General features: G+C 39.0%; 1 protein-coding gene across 1 annotated transcript; it reads right to left on the bottom strand.

Annotated features, from left to right (window-relative positions):
* Window positions 14,921-15,763, bottom strand: LOC109847624 (uncharacterized mitochondrial protein AtMg00810-like). The gene has a single exon (XM_020416856.1). It carries the CDS (start codon window positions 15,761-15,763, stop codon window positions 14,921-14,923), a length of 843 nt encoding a protein of 280 aa, XP_020272445.1.

Genomic DNA, 16,348 nt, shown 5'->3' with positions numbered 1-16,348 from the left:
GTACTGGAGTTCGCTCAAACGCGAAGACTCGCCAGTCAAGGCGAGATCGCCTGACTCCAACACCAAGGCATTCCACCCAACGAGCGCCAGAGAGAGCGCCCAAAAATCTCTCGACAACTCACCAGAGCGACTCTTCTGAGGCTGGGGGTTGTCACCAACCACCCGTAGAAGACCTCAGAGAATTCTTGACTCGCAAACGCACTATTCACGAGGCGAATCCTCAGTGTCATTGCGAGAGACTCATCCACACGGTCCTCGCCGACTGCCAATGCGTTGGAACGGCGAAACCTTCGGTGTTTGAGAGACTTTCTCAACAGGCCTCTCGACCGAGGCCCTCCCGTCGAAGGCGCCGTCACCAGAAAAGACGCGCTGCTGACGACCTGGAACTCTCATCCGCCACAGTCAACATGACGGATAAAGGGAAGGCGGTACTCTCCGACTCGCCAGACTCGGACCCCGTCTTAAGACCTAACACCCGGTTCGCTCGACGCCGACAGGAAGGCATATTCCAGCGAACCCGTAGTCGCCGGGGGGTAAGTATTGGGTTTGACTATTCCACCCTAGAGGTTGTAACCGAGCACTTGAGGGAGACACGGCTAGGTCCAACACTTAGTGGGTGTAGAGTGTGATTGCAAGAGTGTGAGTTGTAGAGTTTTCGGTTAGCTAGAAAACCGAGTGTGTAGAAGAAGTTCCGGCTTCCAAACCGGATTGTGTTAGTGGATTTCTCCCCGGGAGTGGGGAGCGGAGACGTAGGACGGAAGGTCCGAACTCCGTGATCATATCTTGTGTTTGAGTGTGCTTTGGCGTTTATTTATACTTGTGTTTAAATTTCTTATCGCCATTGTTATTAGCTCATTATTTATATGATCCACTATCTAGTTCACATTGTTTACCCCTTGTGTTAGTTTATATATCCTTGCATATATATATATTTCATCATATAGGATATATCTCATTGTTTACATTGCTTATCCTAGCTCATAATTCTTGTGGTATTTTATACTTGCTAGGATAACTTGTTAATTAATTTTAATTGGCATTTAATCGGATTAGATTAGCATAAGACCCTAATCACCCCCCCTCTAGGGTCTAACAATTGGTATCAGAGCTTGGTGCTCTTTGATTTAAGGTCTAACCGCCTTGAGTTAAAGATCCAAGTTATCTTATTTGTGCTAATCTAGTTATGATTACATTAGTCTTGCTTGCATATTTTCACATATATATCTTGAATATGAATGTATTTTGTTTAGGCTATAAATCCAATGTTGCTCCTAAATTCATTAATTTTTCCTATGCACAATGGGCTTCTAGATTTAAACTATTTGTTGAATCTAGAAATATTGACTTATGGAAAATTATTGATTGTGCTTATATTGTGCCCACATTGGAGAAATCCAAGTGGAGCGATCATGATAAGAAAATGTTTTCAATGAATAAGCTTTTGTTAGAATACTTGCTTAATGCCTTTGACTCATCATTTTCTAACAAATTTGTTCATTTTGATAGTGCTTACAATTTATGGAAATTCATAGAAGCACATCAAGGCAACTTGGAGGAAATCCGACGTAGTTTGGAGGATTATTCTTCAAGTGAGTGTGGAGCATCATCATGCACACGGCCACTAGGCGATAGCCCTAGTGTGGTAAGCGATTCGGAATCCGATAGTGATATATCCATCAATGAACTCGCTTGTGCATATGAGAAATTATTGCATGCCTATACAAAATTACAAAATAATTTTATTGATCTTAAAAGCAAGCATGTTAACTTAAAATCCGATCATGGTCAGCAGCAGAATAATGGTCAGGGCCAGCAACAGCAGCAGGGCCGCGCCTACGGTCAGCAGCAGCGAAGGATCGAGGCACCACCTGTCATTCCGAGGATTGAGGGGCCAACAGGCCAAATACGTGCCATCCAGGAGATTCCTGAGGCACAGATGGCCTCGTATGCTCCACCACCACTAGTTCAACAGTTACTAGCCACCGGCAGGGTTTATGCGGTCATACCACATGATCAGGGTGCGAGCGGAGCCATAGTGGAAGGTATCTTTCTTGTGAATTCCTTTCCGGCTCGGATCTTGTTCGATTCTGGAGCTTCGCATTCTTTTATTTCTCATACATTCATGGATAGGCTTCAGTTAGTTGCACATCCTTTAAACGTACCACTATCCATCTCTACTCCTCTAGGGGAGATATCCACATTAGAGAGTATCTGTAGGAGCTGTGTCATCTGTTTAGATGAGTCCGAGTTTCTCATAGATCTGATCGTGTTGCGGATGTCGGAGTTCGACGTTATTCTCGGTATGGATTGGCTTTCATCCTACCATGTTAGTATCAACTGTTTCGCTAAGACAGTCAACTTGCGAGCGTCCGATGGGTCTGAGTTGATCGTAGCGACTTCACAGGGCAACCAGTTTGCGGAGTCTCTTCTGGCATACGTCGAGGAGGTGATGCTGAGGGACCAGAGTGCTGATTTGTGTGAGACTAGAGTTGTCTCTGATTATCAAGATGTCTTTCAGGACATACCTGGATTACCTCCTATGAGAGAGATTGAGTTCTGCATCGAGTTGCAGCCGGGCATAGCACCGATATCCCGAGCACCCAATCGTATGGCACCTGCTGAGATGAGGGAGCTACAGACCCAGTTAGATGAGTTGTTATCTCAGGGCTTTATTCGTCGGAGTCATTCTCCATGGGGAGCACCAGTCCTTTTCGTGAAGAAGAAGGACGGTAGTATGCGATTATGTATCGATTATCGTGAGTTGAACAAGGTCACCATCCGGAATAGGTACCCATTACCGAGGATTGATGACTTGTTCGACCAGCTACAAGGAGCGCATTATTTCTCTAAGATTGATCTTCGTTCTGGCTATCATCAGTTACGAGTCAGGGAGATGGATATTCCCAAGACCGCCTTTCTGACTCGATATGGGTCCTTTGAATTTCTCGTCATGCCATTTGGGCTGACCAATGCACCCGCAGTATTCATGGATTTGATGAACCGGGTTTTCCGTCCATACTTGGACCAGTTCATGATTGTATTTATCAATGATATCCTTATCTATTCGAGATCGGAGGCAGAGCACGAGCAGCATCTACGATTGACATTACAGACCTTGCAGGAGCATCAGTTATACGCCAAGTTCAGCAAGTGCGAATTCTGGCTATCGGAGGTTAGATTTTTAGGCCACGTCATCAGTAGAGAGGGCATTGTAGTAGATCCGGCGAAGGTTGAGGCACTACTAGAATGGGAGCCGCCAAAGACCGTCACAGAGATTCGTAGCTTCTTGGGTTTAGCCGGCTATTACAGGAAATTCATTCAGGACTTCTCGAAGATTGCGACGCCACTTACACGCCTTACGAAAAAGGGTGTACAGTTCATTTGGGACACAGAGTGCCAGAAGGCTTTTGAGACATTAAAGACAAAGTTAACTACAGCACCGGTTTTGACTATTCCGAGCAGTGATAGGACATTTGTTGTCTACACAGATGCGTCATTAGCAGGCCTAGGAGCCGTTTTGATGCAGACCCAGAGAGTAGTAGCTTATAGCTCTCGACAGTTAAGGACGCATGAGCAGAACTATCCTACGCACGACTTGGAGTTAGCAGCTGTGGTCTTCGCACTGAAGACATGGAGACATTACCTGTACGGGGTGCAGTTCGAGTTATTCACAGACCACCAAAGCCTGAAATACCTATTTTCTCAGAAAGAACTCAACCAGAGTCAGCGGCGATGGGTCGAGTTCATCAAGGATTATGAGTTCGCGATTCAGTACCATCCAGGGAAGGCGAACGTCGTGGCTGACGCTTTGAGCAGGAAGCGTCAACATCGGGTTATGGCTTTGAGGTGTTCGTTGTACCGAGATCTTTACACTCTTAGCCAGTTTGATTTCAGGCCAGAGACCGGCGGGAGCAGCGCATTTTTGGGAACTATGTCAGTGCAGTCATCTTGGAGTAATAGAGTGGTCAAAGCTCAGCTAGCGGACTCTTGGATTCAAACCCGAAAGGAGGAGATTTCCAAGGAGCCCAAAGCTGATTGGACCGTTGGAATAGACGGAGGCCTTCGAATGAAAGGCAGATTAGTTATGCCAGCTAGTGCAGAGCTAAAGAATGAGTTGCTTGATGAAGCGCATCGTTCTAGGTACACAGTGCATCCAGGCACAACAAAGATGTACAAGGACCTGAAGAGACACTTTTGGTGGAGCGGCATGCGTAAGGAGATAGCAGAATATGTCGCTAGATGCTTTACCTGTCAGCAGGTGAAGGCAGAACATCAGAGACCAGCAGGAACCCTACAGCCTTTACCCATTCCGGAATGGAAATGGACGTGTATCTCTATGGATTTTATTGTGGGGTTACCGAGGTCAAAGAAAGGGAACGATTCTATTTGGGTGATAGTTGATCGGTTGACGAAGTCAGCATATTTTATACCAGTGAGAACTACCTACACCGCCGAGACTTATGCGAGAATCTTCATTCGGGAGATAGTTCGATTACATGGAGTTCCAGAGACGATCGTGTCGGATCGAGGCTCGGTTTTCACTTCGCATTTTTGGAGGAGTTTTCAGGATTCGTTTGGCAGCAGATTATCATACAGCAGTGTATTTCACCCGCAGACAGATGGACAGACGGAGAGAGTAAACCAAGTCTTGGAGGACATGTTGCTGGCTTGCATTTTAGACTTCCAGGGCAGCTGGGAGGACCACATACCTTTGATCAAGTTCGCTTATAACAACAGTTATCAAGCGACGATTGGTATGGCTCCGTATGAGGTATTGTACGGGAGACCCTGTAGATCCCCAATTTGTTGGGCAGAGCCGGAGGATAGCTTATTGCTTGGGCCAGAGCTTGTGAGGCAGACTGCTGAGAAGGTAGCATTGATTAGAGAGCGTATTCTTACCGCTCAGAGTCGGCAGAAGAGCTACGCAGATCAAAGACGACGACCTTTGGAGTTTCAGGTTGGAGATTTTGTTATGTTAAAAGTATCACCAATGAAGGGCGTTAAGCGATTTGGAAGACGAGGTAAACTTGCCCCGAGATATGTTGGACCATTTCGGATTACCAAGCGTGTTGGAGCGGTTTCATATAGACTAGATCTTCTAGCATCGATGTCAAGTGTGCACGGTGTATTTCATGTGTCGATGCTTAAGAAGCACCTACGCGACGAGGAGCAGCAAAGGGTGATTGATACATCTGAGATCGATATTCAGACAGATTTGTCCACCATTGAGGTGCCAGTTTGTATCCTTGCTAGAGAGGACAAGAGACTAAGAAATAAGGTGATTCCTTTAGTTAAAGTTCAATGGAACTGGAAAGGAGCTGAGGAGGCTTCTTGGGAGCGCGAAGAGGATATGCATCGCGACTACCCACACCTGTTTGAGCAGGTAAAATTAATTGATTATGACTTGTTTGTGTTTATGATTATTTATATGGTCATATTTATATTTAATGCTAGAATAAGGGTATTAACACTTAGCTCCTAATCATTCGGAACACATGGTATATATATGGGGGGTTCCTTGTTTGGATTTTTCACCCGACGTACTAGTTTCGCTTAATTAGGGGTTAAGTGAGAGTATTTGCATTCTAGATTGTTAAGTGTAGAAATTTTTTGTTTCATATCTAGAGATTAATGGTACGAGATGTATATGTGAGGGTTTCCTTGTCTGGATTATTCCCTCAATGTGCTTTTCTCATATTATCAATCTCTAAGATACGATTGCGGAATTTCGAGGACGAAATTCTTTTAAGGGGGGAAGAATGTAAAACCCCGAAAATTTTGAAAATATTATTATAAATGATAATAAATGAGTTTTATTATGATTGATGATCATTCTGGGATGAATGGATCAGATTGGAATTGATTTGAGATCGATTCGCAGTTTCAGCCTCGGTATCGCGAGTCTACTGAAAACTGATACTATTTTATTTTTAGTAATTTATCTATTGATCAGATGGGAACGAAATTTGCGCCATTGATCTTAGAATGTTAAGACCATGTTGTGGGTAAAGTTTCATTGAGTTCTGACAACGGAGAGTAAAACACTATTTTGAGACGGTATCGCGCCTACTGACATCTATCGTATTTGTATTTTTAATAATTTTTATATTGATCATATGGACATGAGGTTTACACCATTGATCGTAGAATGTTGAGACGGTCTTGTGGGTAAATTTTTATTACTTTCTGAGAACGAAGATTTAAAACTCAATTTTTAAATAATATAAACTTATAAATATTATTATTATTATTATCCTTTTCTTTTCTTCTCCCCACCTACCCCCCTTCTATAAAAGCATCTCCCCCCTCTCTTCTGAGCACGCAGAAAAGAGAAAGAAGAGAGAGAAAGAGAAGGGGAGAGAGAGGGAGAGAGAGGGAAAGAAGGAGAGAGAGAGAGAAGGAAAATACAGAGAGGAAGAAAAGAGGGGAAAAGATAGAGGGGCCTTTGGCTAGTCGGAGAAAAGGAACGGATAGGGAGTCCAATTTCAGAGATCAATAAAGGCAAGTTCATCTCTTTCCAAACCCATCCCCAGTAAATTTTGATCTTGATGCATATACATGATATTGATGAATATACATGATATTGATGAAAAGACATGATATTGATGAATATACATGATATTGATGAAAAGACATGATATTGATAAAAATTGATGAATATACATGATATTGAAGAAAAGACTTGATATTGATGAAAATTGATGAATAGAATATAAGACCAAATTCCTAAAGACATGATATTGCCAGCTAGAACTATACGTACATGTCTACCGCTGGAAATACTATTACTTTTTTTATACGTATGATACTATTCATACATACGGTACTATTCATAAATACCGCACTGTTCATACGTACGATACTATTCATAAATATTATTACTATTCATATGTACGGCACTATTCATAAATACCGTACTATTCATACGTACGACACTATTCATGGGTACTATTCATATGTACGGTACTATTCATAAATACCATACTGTTCATACGTACGACACTATTCATGGGTACTATTCATACATACTGTGGTACTATTTATAAATACCGTACTGTTCATACGTACGGCACTATTCATAAGTACTATTACTATTCATGCATACTGGGGGGTACTATTCATACGTACTGTTATTGTTCATAAGTACGACACTATTCATAAGTACTGACATTATTCATACGTATGGGTACTATTCATACATACTGTTACTATTCATGCATACGGTACTATTCATATGTACTGTTACTATTCATGAGTATGGATACTAGTCGTAAAGTACTGTTGCTATTATTACGTACTGATACTATTCACAATTAGTTAATACAGCAGATAGTCGGGGTTGTAAATCCTGATCATTTATTGGACAGTTTGACCTAATTTTATTTTCTGGAGTTTGTTTGCGCCGTTTGTGACGCGATCGCGGAGTTTGAGCCGCTTGATGTTATACTTACAGTCATGAATATGACGAAATACGCATTTGAGTATCCCACGGGGATTATGACGAATTGAGATCTATTTACTTGTGAGTTAGTACACCGCAAATGAGACTGCGATGATACATATTTGTCGATCCGCACGGTGATGCGATGATACCTATTTGTCGATCCGCACTATGATGCGATGATACCTATTTATCGATCCGCACTATGATGCGATGATACTATGATGCGATGATACCTATTTGTCGATCCGCGTGATGATGCGATGAGTTGGAAGAAGTTCAGAATGATAATATTATAAACTATTTACATGAGTATTTGGCGGATGCCAAAAGTGTTTCTACTCATTGTTGAGATACTTTGCTATACGAGTACACGAGATACATATGCTGATGTCTATTATGATGCTTTACTTTCCAATTATATTTTGATTGCTTAGTTCAGGGTTAATATTTAGTTATTTACTATTTGAGACATACGGTATATACATGAGGGTTTCCTTGTTTGGATTATTTCGCTCGACGTACTACGTCTCAAGTTGTAAGTTTATAAATATTAATTCCATTAGATACAGGGAAAATGATCTAGGTAGACTATGCTTAATAGATAAAGCCTCCACTTCATCATCTAGTAGCCCTTCCCCTGGGGGCGGATGGAGGTGAACCTGCTGTAGCGCTCTGACGCTCTTGTTGTTGTTCTTTTTTTTATTTTATTTCTCATTTCAGGCGGCTCAGAGCATCGGAGAGTCGCAGGGTGACGGAGTTCTTGCATAGTCGCCGTCGCGTATTTTTACTAGTATGGACTCCACAGTGATCTTATGTTTCCATTTAGTCATTTGAGTTTGTACTCATATTGTTAAGGCAATATGCCTTAGTACGATTTCTAATCGATTCATGTTGAGACATATCATGTTATTTTAGACTCCAGATGTATATCAGTTGTATTCCAGTTTAGTTTATTTGAGACATGATTTCATTTATGAGATATATCTTTCTGTATCATGTTTATAGTATTTATTTCCCTTATTTGCCTGTTTTGTACCTTCATTTATATTGGTTTCCACTAGAGGATATTACTGTGATTGGTGAAACATGTTGTTGCACAGTGGAGGTGCATGACAGGTTTGACATCTCTGGGTTCACCTTGGACTGCAGCCAAGTGTGAAAACAGGGGCGCCACAGGTATAGACTAAGGATGCCAGGAATTTCCAGTTGAGAGATCTATGGAGAAGAACTGCTGAAACAGAAAAAAATACCTATATATGAATCTAGTCAATCAAAAAGGGAATCATTCCACCCCAAGAGGACTCCCCCTGGATTCAGAAGCTTCCAGGGAGAGCCAAGAGGAAATCCTAGGTCTACCTAGATTTTTAAGGACAACTGGTCTACTGGAATTGAGTTTAGATTCTTGGATCCCTATGAGGTCAACAGAGGCAAAGGAAATGGTGTATCTAACTAGTTTTCTCTTAATGGGGTCATTAATGCCCCTGATATTCCATGAACCTATCTTCATGGGAGAAAAGGACATCACTACAACAATGGAGGGGAGACATGCTAAAGAACCAAACCAACACGCTCTAATTCTAGCTGCCTAATGTTCAAAATACCATCTGTGGGAGTGGGATCTTTGGTTCCACAATTCGAAAGAACAGAAGCTATTTTGGACTCTACAATGCGGTTAAGAGGAAGGGATACAGAGTAGGCTGAGGATGTCTTACCGAGCTTAGCTCCAGAAGACTGAGACCTCAAAGCAAAGAGGTGGCGAAGGAAAGCTTTGTGTGCCAGAGCCCTACGCACTTTAGCCTTACCCACCACCAGCCTCTTGCGCCCTGCTGCCACATGCTCAAAGTTTGGAGGGATAGATACAAATTTGCTGCCTGTTGGAATACTGGGAGAGCTGTTGGAGGAGATGGCAGCAGGGATTGGAAGAGCGACAGACGTTCCAAGGATAGCTGAGCTGTCTATCCCTTGAGCCTGAAGAAAACGCTACCACAGAGCTCTCTCTACCGTCAATTGGTTCCCCTCCCAAGTCACTTCAATCAGCTCGGGGACTGAATCCGCACCGAATAAGTGTTGTACTCGAGGGCCTAAATTAATGCGATTAGACTCAAAAGAGTGGCCTACAACTAGGGCTGCCGCCAAATTCGAATTTTTAGGCGAGAGGACAGATTTCCCTTGTCCACGCAAACCCTAGGAGGGAGAGGATGATGCAGGGGCTAGTGAGGAGGGGGAGGCAACGGCGACGAGCGATTAACCGTGGAACTTGATCCACAGCGTCAGCTTCTGGGGATCCTTGTCTACCCAGCCTGACTCTGTAGACGGGTTCCCTTCCCATTTGGCTTGGTTCTCTTGAACTTCTAGCTTCACGAACGCTTGCTCAGAAATTTGATGGCCGGTGATTTGGGTTACTATGAAGCCATCCATGAGACTCCCATCTGCAGGAGAAACATACCTGAATTTAATCTTCTTTGGGATGTCAGAAAGGTCCCTGACCTTGATAAGGACTTTACAATCCTTAAAATGCCTCCTGAATGCTATATCTTCCGAACACATAACACATTCCCCTACATCCTTGAGTAGGGTGAGAAGAAACTCCCATTGCTACAGGTGGAACGGCAGCCTGAAGATGCACACCCAGGTAAGGAAAGGCTTAGGGAGGGTGATGAGGCTGAGGTCCTCTCGCCAATGGAGGAACCTCCCTAAGAAATTGCCCATGACGATGAGCTTGAGGTCAATAGCTTGGTCCAGAATATCCAAGGAAGGGAATTACACCATAAAGCTAGTACCCGCAGCTCGCTTGATGGAGAAGGACCAATCTCTAATATTGAATCTGAAGGAAAGCATCTCCCTAAGCTCAGCAATGGACGGGGATCCTTGCGCTAGGTAAAAGATGGCATAGGAGAATAAGTCATGGATGATTGCTGAGGTCTCCTCTGGAATAAGGAGGACGGGGACAGCTGCAGAAGACCTGGAGTTGAGAGGGCAATCTCTGGAAATGTGGCTTTTACCATGACAGGTAAAGCACATGAAATCACCTTGAGGACAATCACGAGCTATGTGGGATCTGTTATGACAGAAGAAGCACCTGGATGGAATGGTAGGAGGAGGAGGAAGGGGGGCTTATGGCTGAGATGTGGTTTCTTGCGGTAAGACACTGTTGTCCAACTTGACTCTGATGAGGGATGATAAGATTGAGGGAGAGGGAGGAGACCCTTGGAGGAGTTAGGGAGGTGATGATGGGACTGGTGGTTGTTCTTGAACAGGGAGGCGAAAGGTCTTGGGAAGTTCGATCGACTTCTATCGGGAAAATACGGATGGGTAGCATTGTGGGCAGCTTTGGCAGAGGGGTGACTGTTGGATGCAGTGGGCGGTTTGGCTGATGGAAGGGAAAATTAGAAGGCTTCTGGGTGATGGGAAGGCTCCTCCGCTCTCCTCTCCATTTTTTTTCCAAAATTGGGGAGGTTACAACTATGATAAAATTATAAAAATAGTATAAACTATATAAATTTTTACTAACCTGTGATAATTTTCTTCCTTCCCTTGTTCTATTTTTCTCCGAGTTCTATTTTCTATTTGATGTGGGTGTGATCAATTTATAGGAGACATGATTTGATGGAATTGGATGAGCAAGGAATTTAATGCTCATGGTATTGAGTGAGCATGCGAATAGAGTACTGGCTACTATTTTTGTAACTCATGATTTTATGGAGTTAGATGAGCAGGGAATTTAATGCCTTGAGTGAGCTTGCCAGGGGTTCACAACTGATATGGTTAAAACTCATCCGAAGATGGATGTTATTGTTGACAATTAAGATATTACTGATGAGATGAGAATGAAAGGCCTATGAGAAATAGTTATATGTTGTCCTTTTTGGCCTAAATGATAATGAAGTGCTCACAATATTTATAGTACTAGTTGAGATGCACGTACAATGCACATGGTTGAATATCAATATCATAATTATTTAAATTGATAAAGTAGAATAAAAATAAAAAAACAAAGTTTTTGTGGGTTTGATAGAAGTAAAACTTTAATAAACTTTTACCAAACCGAAGTAAAACTGCAAATTATAAATACCTTAAAAATATTATAAAGAAGTAGTTAAGGAGAAACACTTATATTTGAAGGATTGATTAACTTTTATTATTTAAAAAATATTATAAAGAATAATACCATCAAGGTATGGTTCAGCATTCTCTGTATTATAGAAATAAAATTAAAAGTATGAAAATTATTTTCTTGCAAAATTAGAGCAAGGAGATTATTAATATATTTCCCCATGTGCTCTAAACATAAAAATTTCTTTTTTTCATTGATGCAATGTCCCTATCATATATTGATTCAAATAATGTGAATAAAAAATGCTATTATAACTTACTTGCCTAGGACAATTGTATTGTATATAGGACATATAACTCTTCTTGAATATCCACATCTGCTAAGTGGATTTTGCTATTGAGAGAGCAAAATGTTAGAGGCTTGTATTCAAACTTTTTGGTTCTATGAAACAGATAAGAATTTAGAGTGCATAGCTTACATATTGTAAAGAACATACTGGTTCATGAAGAATTTCCCCTGATAACAATATTATTACAATGATACTACTATTTAATATTATATAAGATTATATAACCCTTTTTAATAAATTATATATATATATTATATATATATAATATAATATATATATATATATATATATATATATATTGAGAAAAATGGTATGCTTGGTATCAAGCATAAGTTTTTGTGATTGGTAGTGAGGTAACATATTCCCCTCCACTTATTAAAATCGGGGCATTCACATGAGTTGGGAATTAGAATGAGTGGATAGAAATAGTATACCTCACTACCAAGCATACACATTTCTCTCTCTCTCTCCTCTCTCTCTCTATATATATATAATATATATATATATATATATATATAATATATATATATATATATATATATATAATATATATATATATTAGATGTGTGTGTGGGGAAATCTCAATGCTTGTATCTAGTAGTTGGTTCCACAAAATTGGTCAACTTTACATTGTAGTTGCTATTTTGATACACATAACTATGGAATAGATCTCATGTAAAAAATAGGAATTGAGATTGTATAATCCTGTGGGTAAATAAATAAATATTATTAGAGCTTCTCTTTATATTAAATTTAAAAGTAATAATTTAAATTATTAAGCGCCAAATATTAATTCATGTGAGAAAGTAAAGTAATATATGGTCTATATACCTATTTAGTCAATCAATCAAACATATTAAAATTATAATTTCTACAGTCAAAATTATAGGGTGGGTTCACATTAAATATAATTTATAAAAAATAGTACATTAAAGTCAAAATCCTTTTAACGACTATATAGATTGTCTGAAAATATTTGCATATATAAACTATACTAATTAGGAAAAGTGATGTGCACTTAACTATGACCTAATACATCTTAAGAATGACTTACTCTTCATTGTCATTATTAATTGATGAATCCATGCATTACACTGAAAACACAATGAAAATTTCAAAAACTACAAAAAAACACCCTCAAAGGTTTAAAAATATAAAAAACACCCTAAAATTTTTTAATTTATAAATATACAAAACTATTAAACATTACATTGAAATCAAGAAATTGCAAAAAAAATATTAAAAATTTTCAAACTTTAGAATGATAATTTGCAATGTACTAAACTTTAAGGGTGTTTTTTCTAAATTTTAAATTTAATAAATTTTAATTATTTATATTCTTTTCAAAAAAGTTATGGCTAATATTAACCATGAAAAGTATTTCCTAAACCTGTACTTTTAAAGGGAGTATGATATATTTTATAAATTTTTAAATTTCTAGGGGTTGTTAGTAAGTTTGTATATTCATTTTAGTGTCTACAGATTAGAAATTCTCATAGTGTTTTTTTTTTATAGTTATGAATTTTAGGGTTTTTTTGTAATTTTTTAAACTTATAGGCCATTTTTACATATTGTAAATTGTTTATAGACTATTTATAATTCCTTTGTTTTTAATTTACTAATGAGTTTGCAATTCTCATGGTATTTTTTTGTAAAATTTAAATTTTGAGTTTTTGTTCGTAATTTTTAAAACTTTAAGAGTGTTTTCTATAAATTATAAACTATGTAGGGGATATTTACAATTCCTATATTTTTAATGTCCTGTTAGGTTGGAAATTGCTAGTATTTTTATAATTTTATAATTTTAAGGATTTTAATTTGTAATTTGTAAAAAGTTTAGAGTGTTTATTTTAAATTTTATAAATTTTTGGGGTTTGTTTATGTTATTCGTAGGTTTTTAGTGTGTTTATAGGTCTGAAATTTTCAAGGTATTTTTTTTACAAATTTTGATTTTTAGTAGTGTTTTTGTAATTTTCAAAACTTACAAGATATTTTCTCCAAAGTAAAAAAACATTTAGTTTCTTGCTAGGATATATTTTTTTTAGATTTCTCACTAAATTAAAATAAGTAAAATTTATAATCTTTAATGTGTTTTAATAAAATTTTGAATTTGTAGGGGTGTTTTTACAATTTAAAAAACTTGAAGGATATCTTTTACAAAGTCCAAAAATTTTTAGGTGCTAACTAGCATATGTTTTTTTAGATTTATCTGCAAACTGAAATAAGTAAATAATTTGAATTATATCAAACATATCTCTTTTATCCAATAACATGTTAAATATCATTATGAATAGGATAAATTATTTAATTACTAATTAAAAGAAGATAGGATAATTAAAATAGATTAGGATAACAATGTAATATTCAAAAAAAAGTAAAGGGTAATATTGACCATGAAAATATTTTTCCAAACTTGTACTTTTAAAGGGAGTGTGATATACAAGCAATAGTATTAGATATATTGATGAAAGATGTGATTATAGTTGTCAAATAATATTTTGTCGAGGGTATTATGGGGAAAAGTTTTAACACCGTTCCCACTTAAAGAATAGTGTTAGATATTAGATGTATGATTCTGTGATTCTGTTTTGGTTATGGTTGTTAAGATGCATGCATTGATTTATCATATAGGCTTAAGTATATGTATTTGAGTGGAGTTTGGCTAGAGTGCATGTGCTGCTTAGCCTAGTCACGTGCTCGTCATGTGATTCCATGACACAGGTGTGACATCATTTGTAAATTTTTATGCTCAGCAAAATAGATATCAGTCTCATGATCAAAACATTGATCAATTAGGACCATATTATTCATCAAAATTGATGAATGGGGCAACTTAAACAAAAGACGTAAAGTAAGAACAAGAGATTTGGGGAATTTTCTCTATTTCTCTCATTCAATCAGGGTCCCCCCATTTATACCACATTACAAAGCTATAAATTAGGAAAAACCTCACAAAATCTCCTAAACAAATCCCGTAAAATAGGAAACAAATCATATTCACAAAATCAACATATTATTCGGTCAAGGATACCAAATAATATATATACACAAGAATATATGCTAATACCCCCCCTCAAGTTGGAGCATGTAATCGAGAAATGCCCAACTTGTCTAGCAAACAATGAAATTGAGATCGCCCAAGAGCCTTTGTAAGAATATCAGCTAGCTGAAATGCAGTATTCACATATGATGGCGCAATAGTGCCTCGCACGATCTCATCGCGAACAAAGTGACAATCTATCTCAATATGTTTGGTGCGTTCATGAAAAACTGGATTATTAGCAATATGAAGTGCGGCTTGACTGTCACAATGAAGTGGGACAACCGATGGATGGTCAATGCCCAAACTCCGAAGCAGACCTTTCAACCAAATAATCTCACTTGTAGCGGAAGCCATTGCACGATATTCTGCTTCAGCAGAAGAACGAGACACAGTATCCTGCTTCTTTGTTTTCCAAGAAATAGGCGAACCACCAAGAAATACAAAATATGCGGTGAGTGAACGACGACTTATGGGACAACTTGCCCAATCAGCATCACAGTAAGCCTCAAGTGTCATAGAAGCATTGGCACGAAGATAAATACCCTGACCTGGATTGCCCTTAAGATAACGAAGAACCCGCATAACTGCGTCCCAGTGTGCTTGCGAGGGATTCTGCATGAACTGAGCGAGAATGTGCACGGAGTAGTTAAGCTCTGGTCGAGTAAGAGTAAGATAAATTAATTTGCCCACCAACCGACGATATCGTGTAGGCTCACTAAATATTGGTTCCAAAGACAGCGCCAAATGGTGATTTTCCTCAATGGGTACACTAGCAGGCTTGGAACCAAGCAATCCTGTCTCAGTCACCTGACTATGAAGGAACCAATTCGTGTGAATATCGTTACCTCCAAGGACGATGTTGAGTTGTGGCATAGACGGATGGGGCATCCTTCTTCTCAGGCAATGGAGCATTTACCTTCTATTTCCCGTAATTTTGTTCTTGATCCTTGTGACATTTGTTTTCGGGCAAAACAGACTCGTAATCCCTTTCCGTTAAGTAATAATAAAGCTGCACAATTGTTTGATTTAATTCATTGTGATGTGTGGGGACCGTATCAACCCAATCGTGCGTGTGACTCTCGATATTTTCTGTCTATTGTGGATGATTTTTCTCGCTGTGTTTGGGTCTATTTGATGAAAACTAAGGATGAGGTCCCCCGCCTTCTTCGTGAATTTTTCTCGCTTATTGCTCGTCAGTTTAATTGTCATGTGAAAATTTTGAGAAGTGATAATGGCACGGAGTTTCGTGGGCTTTTACCGTATTTTCGTGAACATGGGATCATTCACCAAACCTCAATGGTGAAAACACCCCAACAAAATGCTCGAGTTGAGCGTAAACATCGCCATATTTTAAACGTTGCTCGCGCGCTCCGATTTCAAAGTTCTTTACCTCTTGATTTTTGGGGCGAGTGTGTTTTGACCGCGGCTTATTTGATCAACCGTACTCCCTCTCGTGTT

This window comes from Asparagus officinalis, chromosome 7, assembly GCF_001876935.1.
Source record: "Asparagus officinalis chromosome 7, Aspof.V1, whole genome shotgun sequence".
In the NCBI taxonomy this organism is placed as follows: Eukaryota; Viridiplantae; Streptophyta; class Magnoliopsida; order Asparagales; family Asparagaceae; genus Asparagus; species Asparagus officinalis.
The sequence above is the reverse complement of the archived record's forward strand: the minus strand, read 5'-3'. Positions and strand labels throughout refer to the sequence as shown.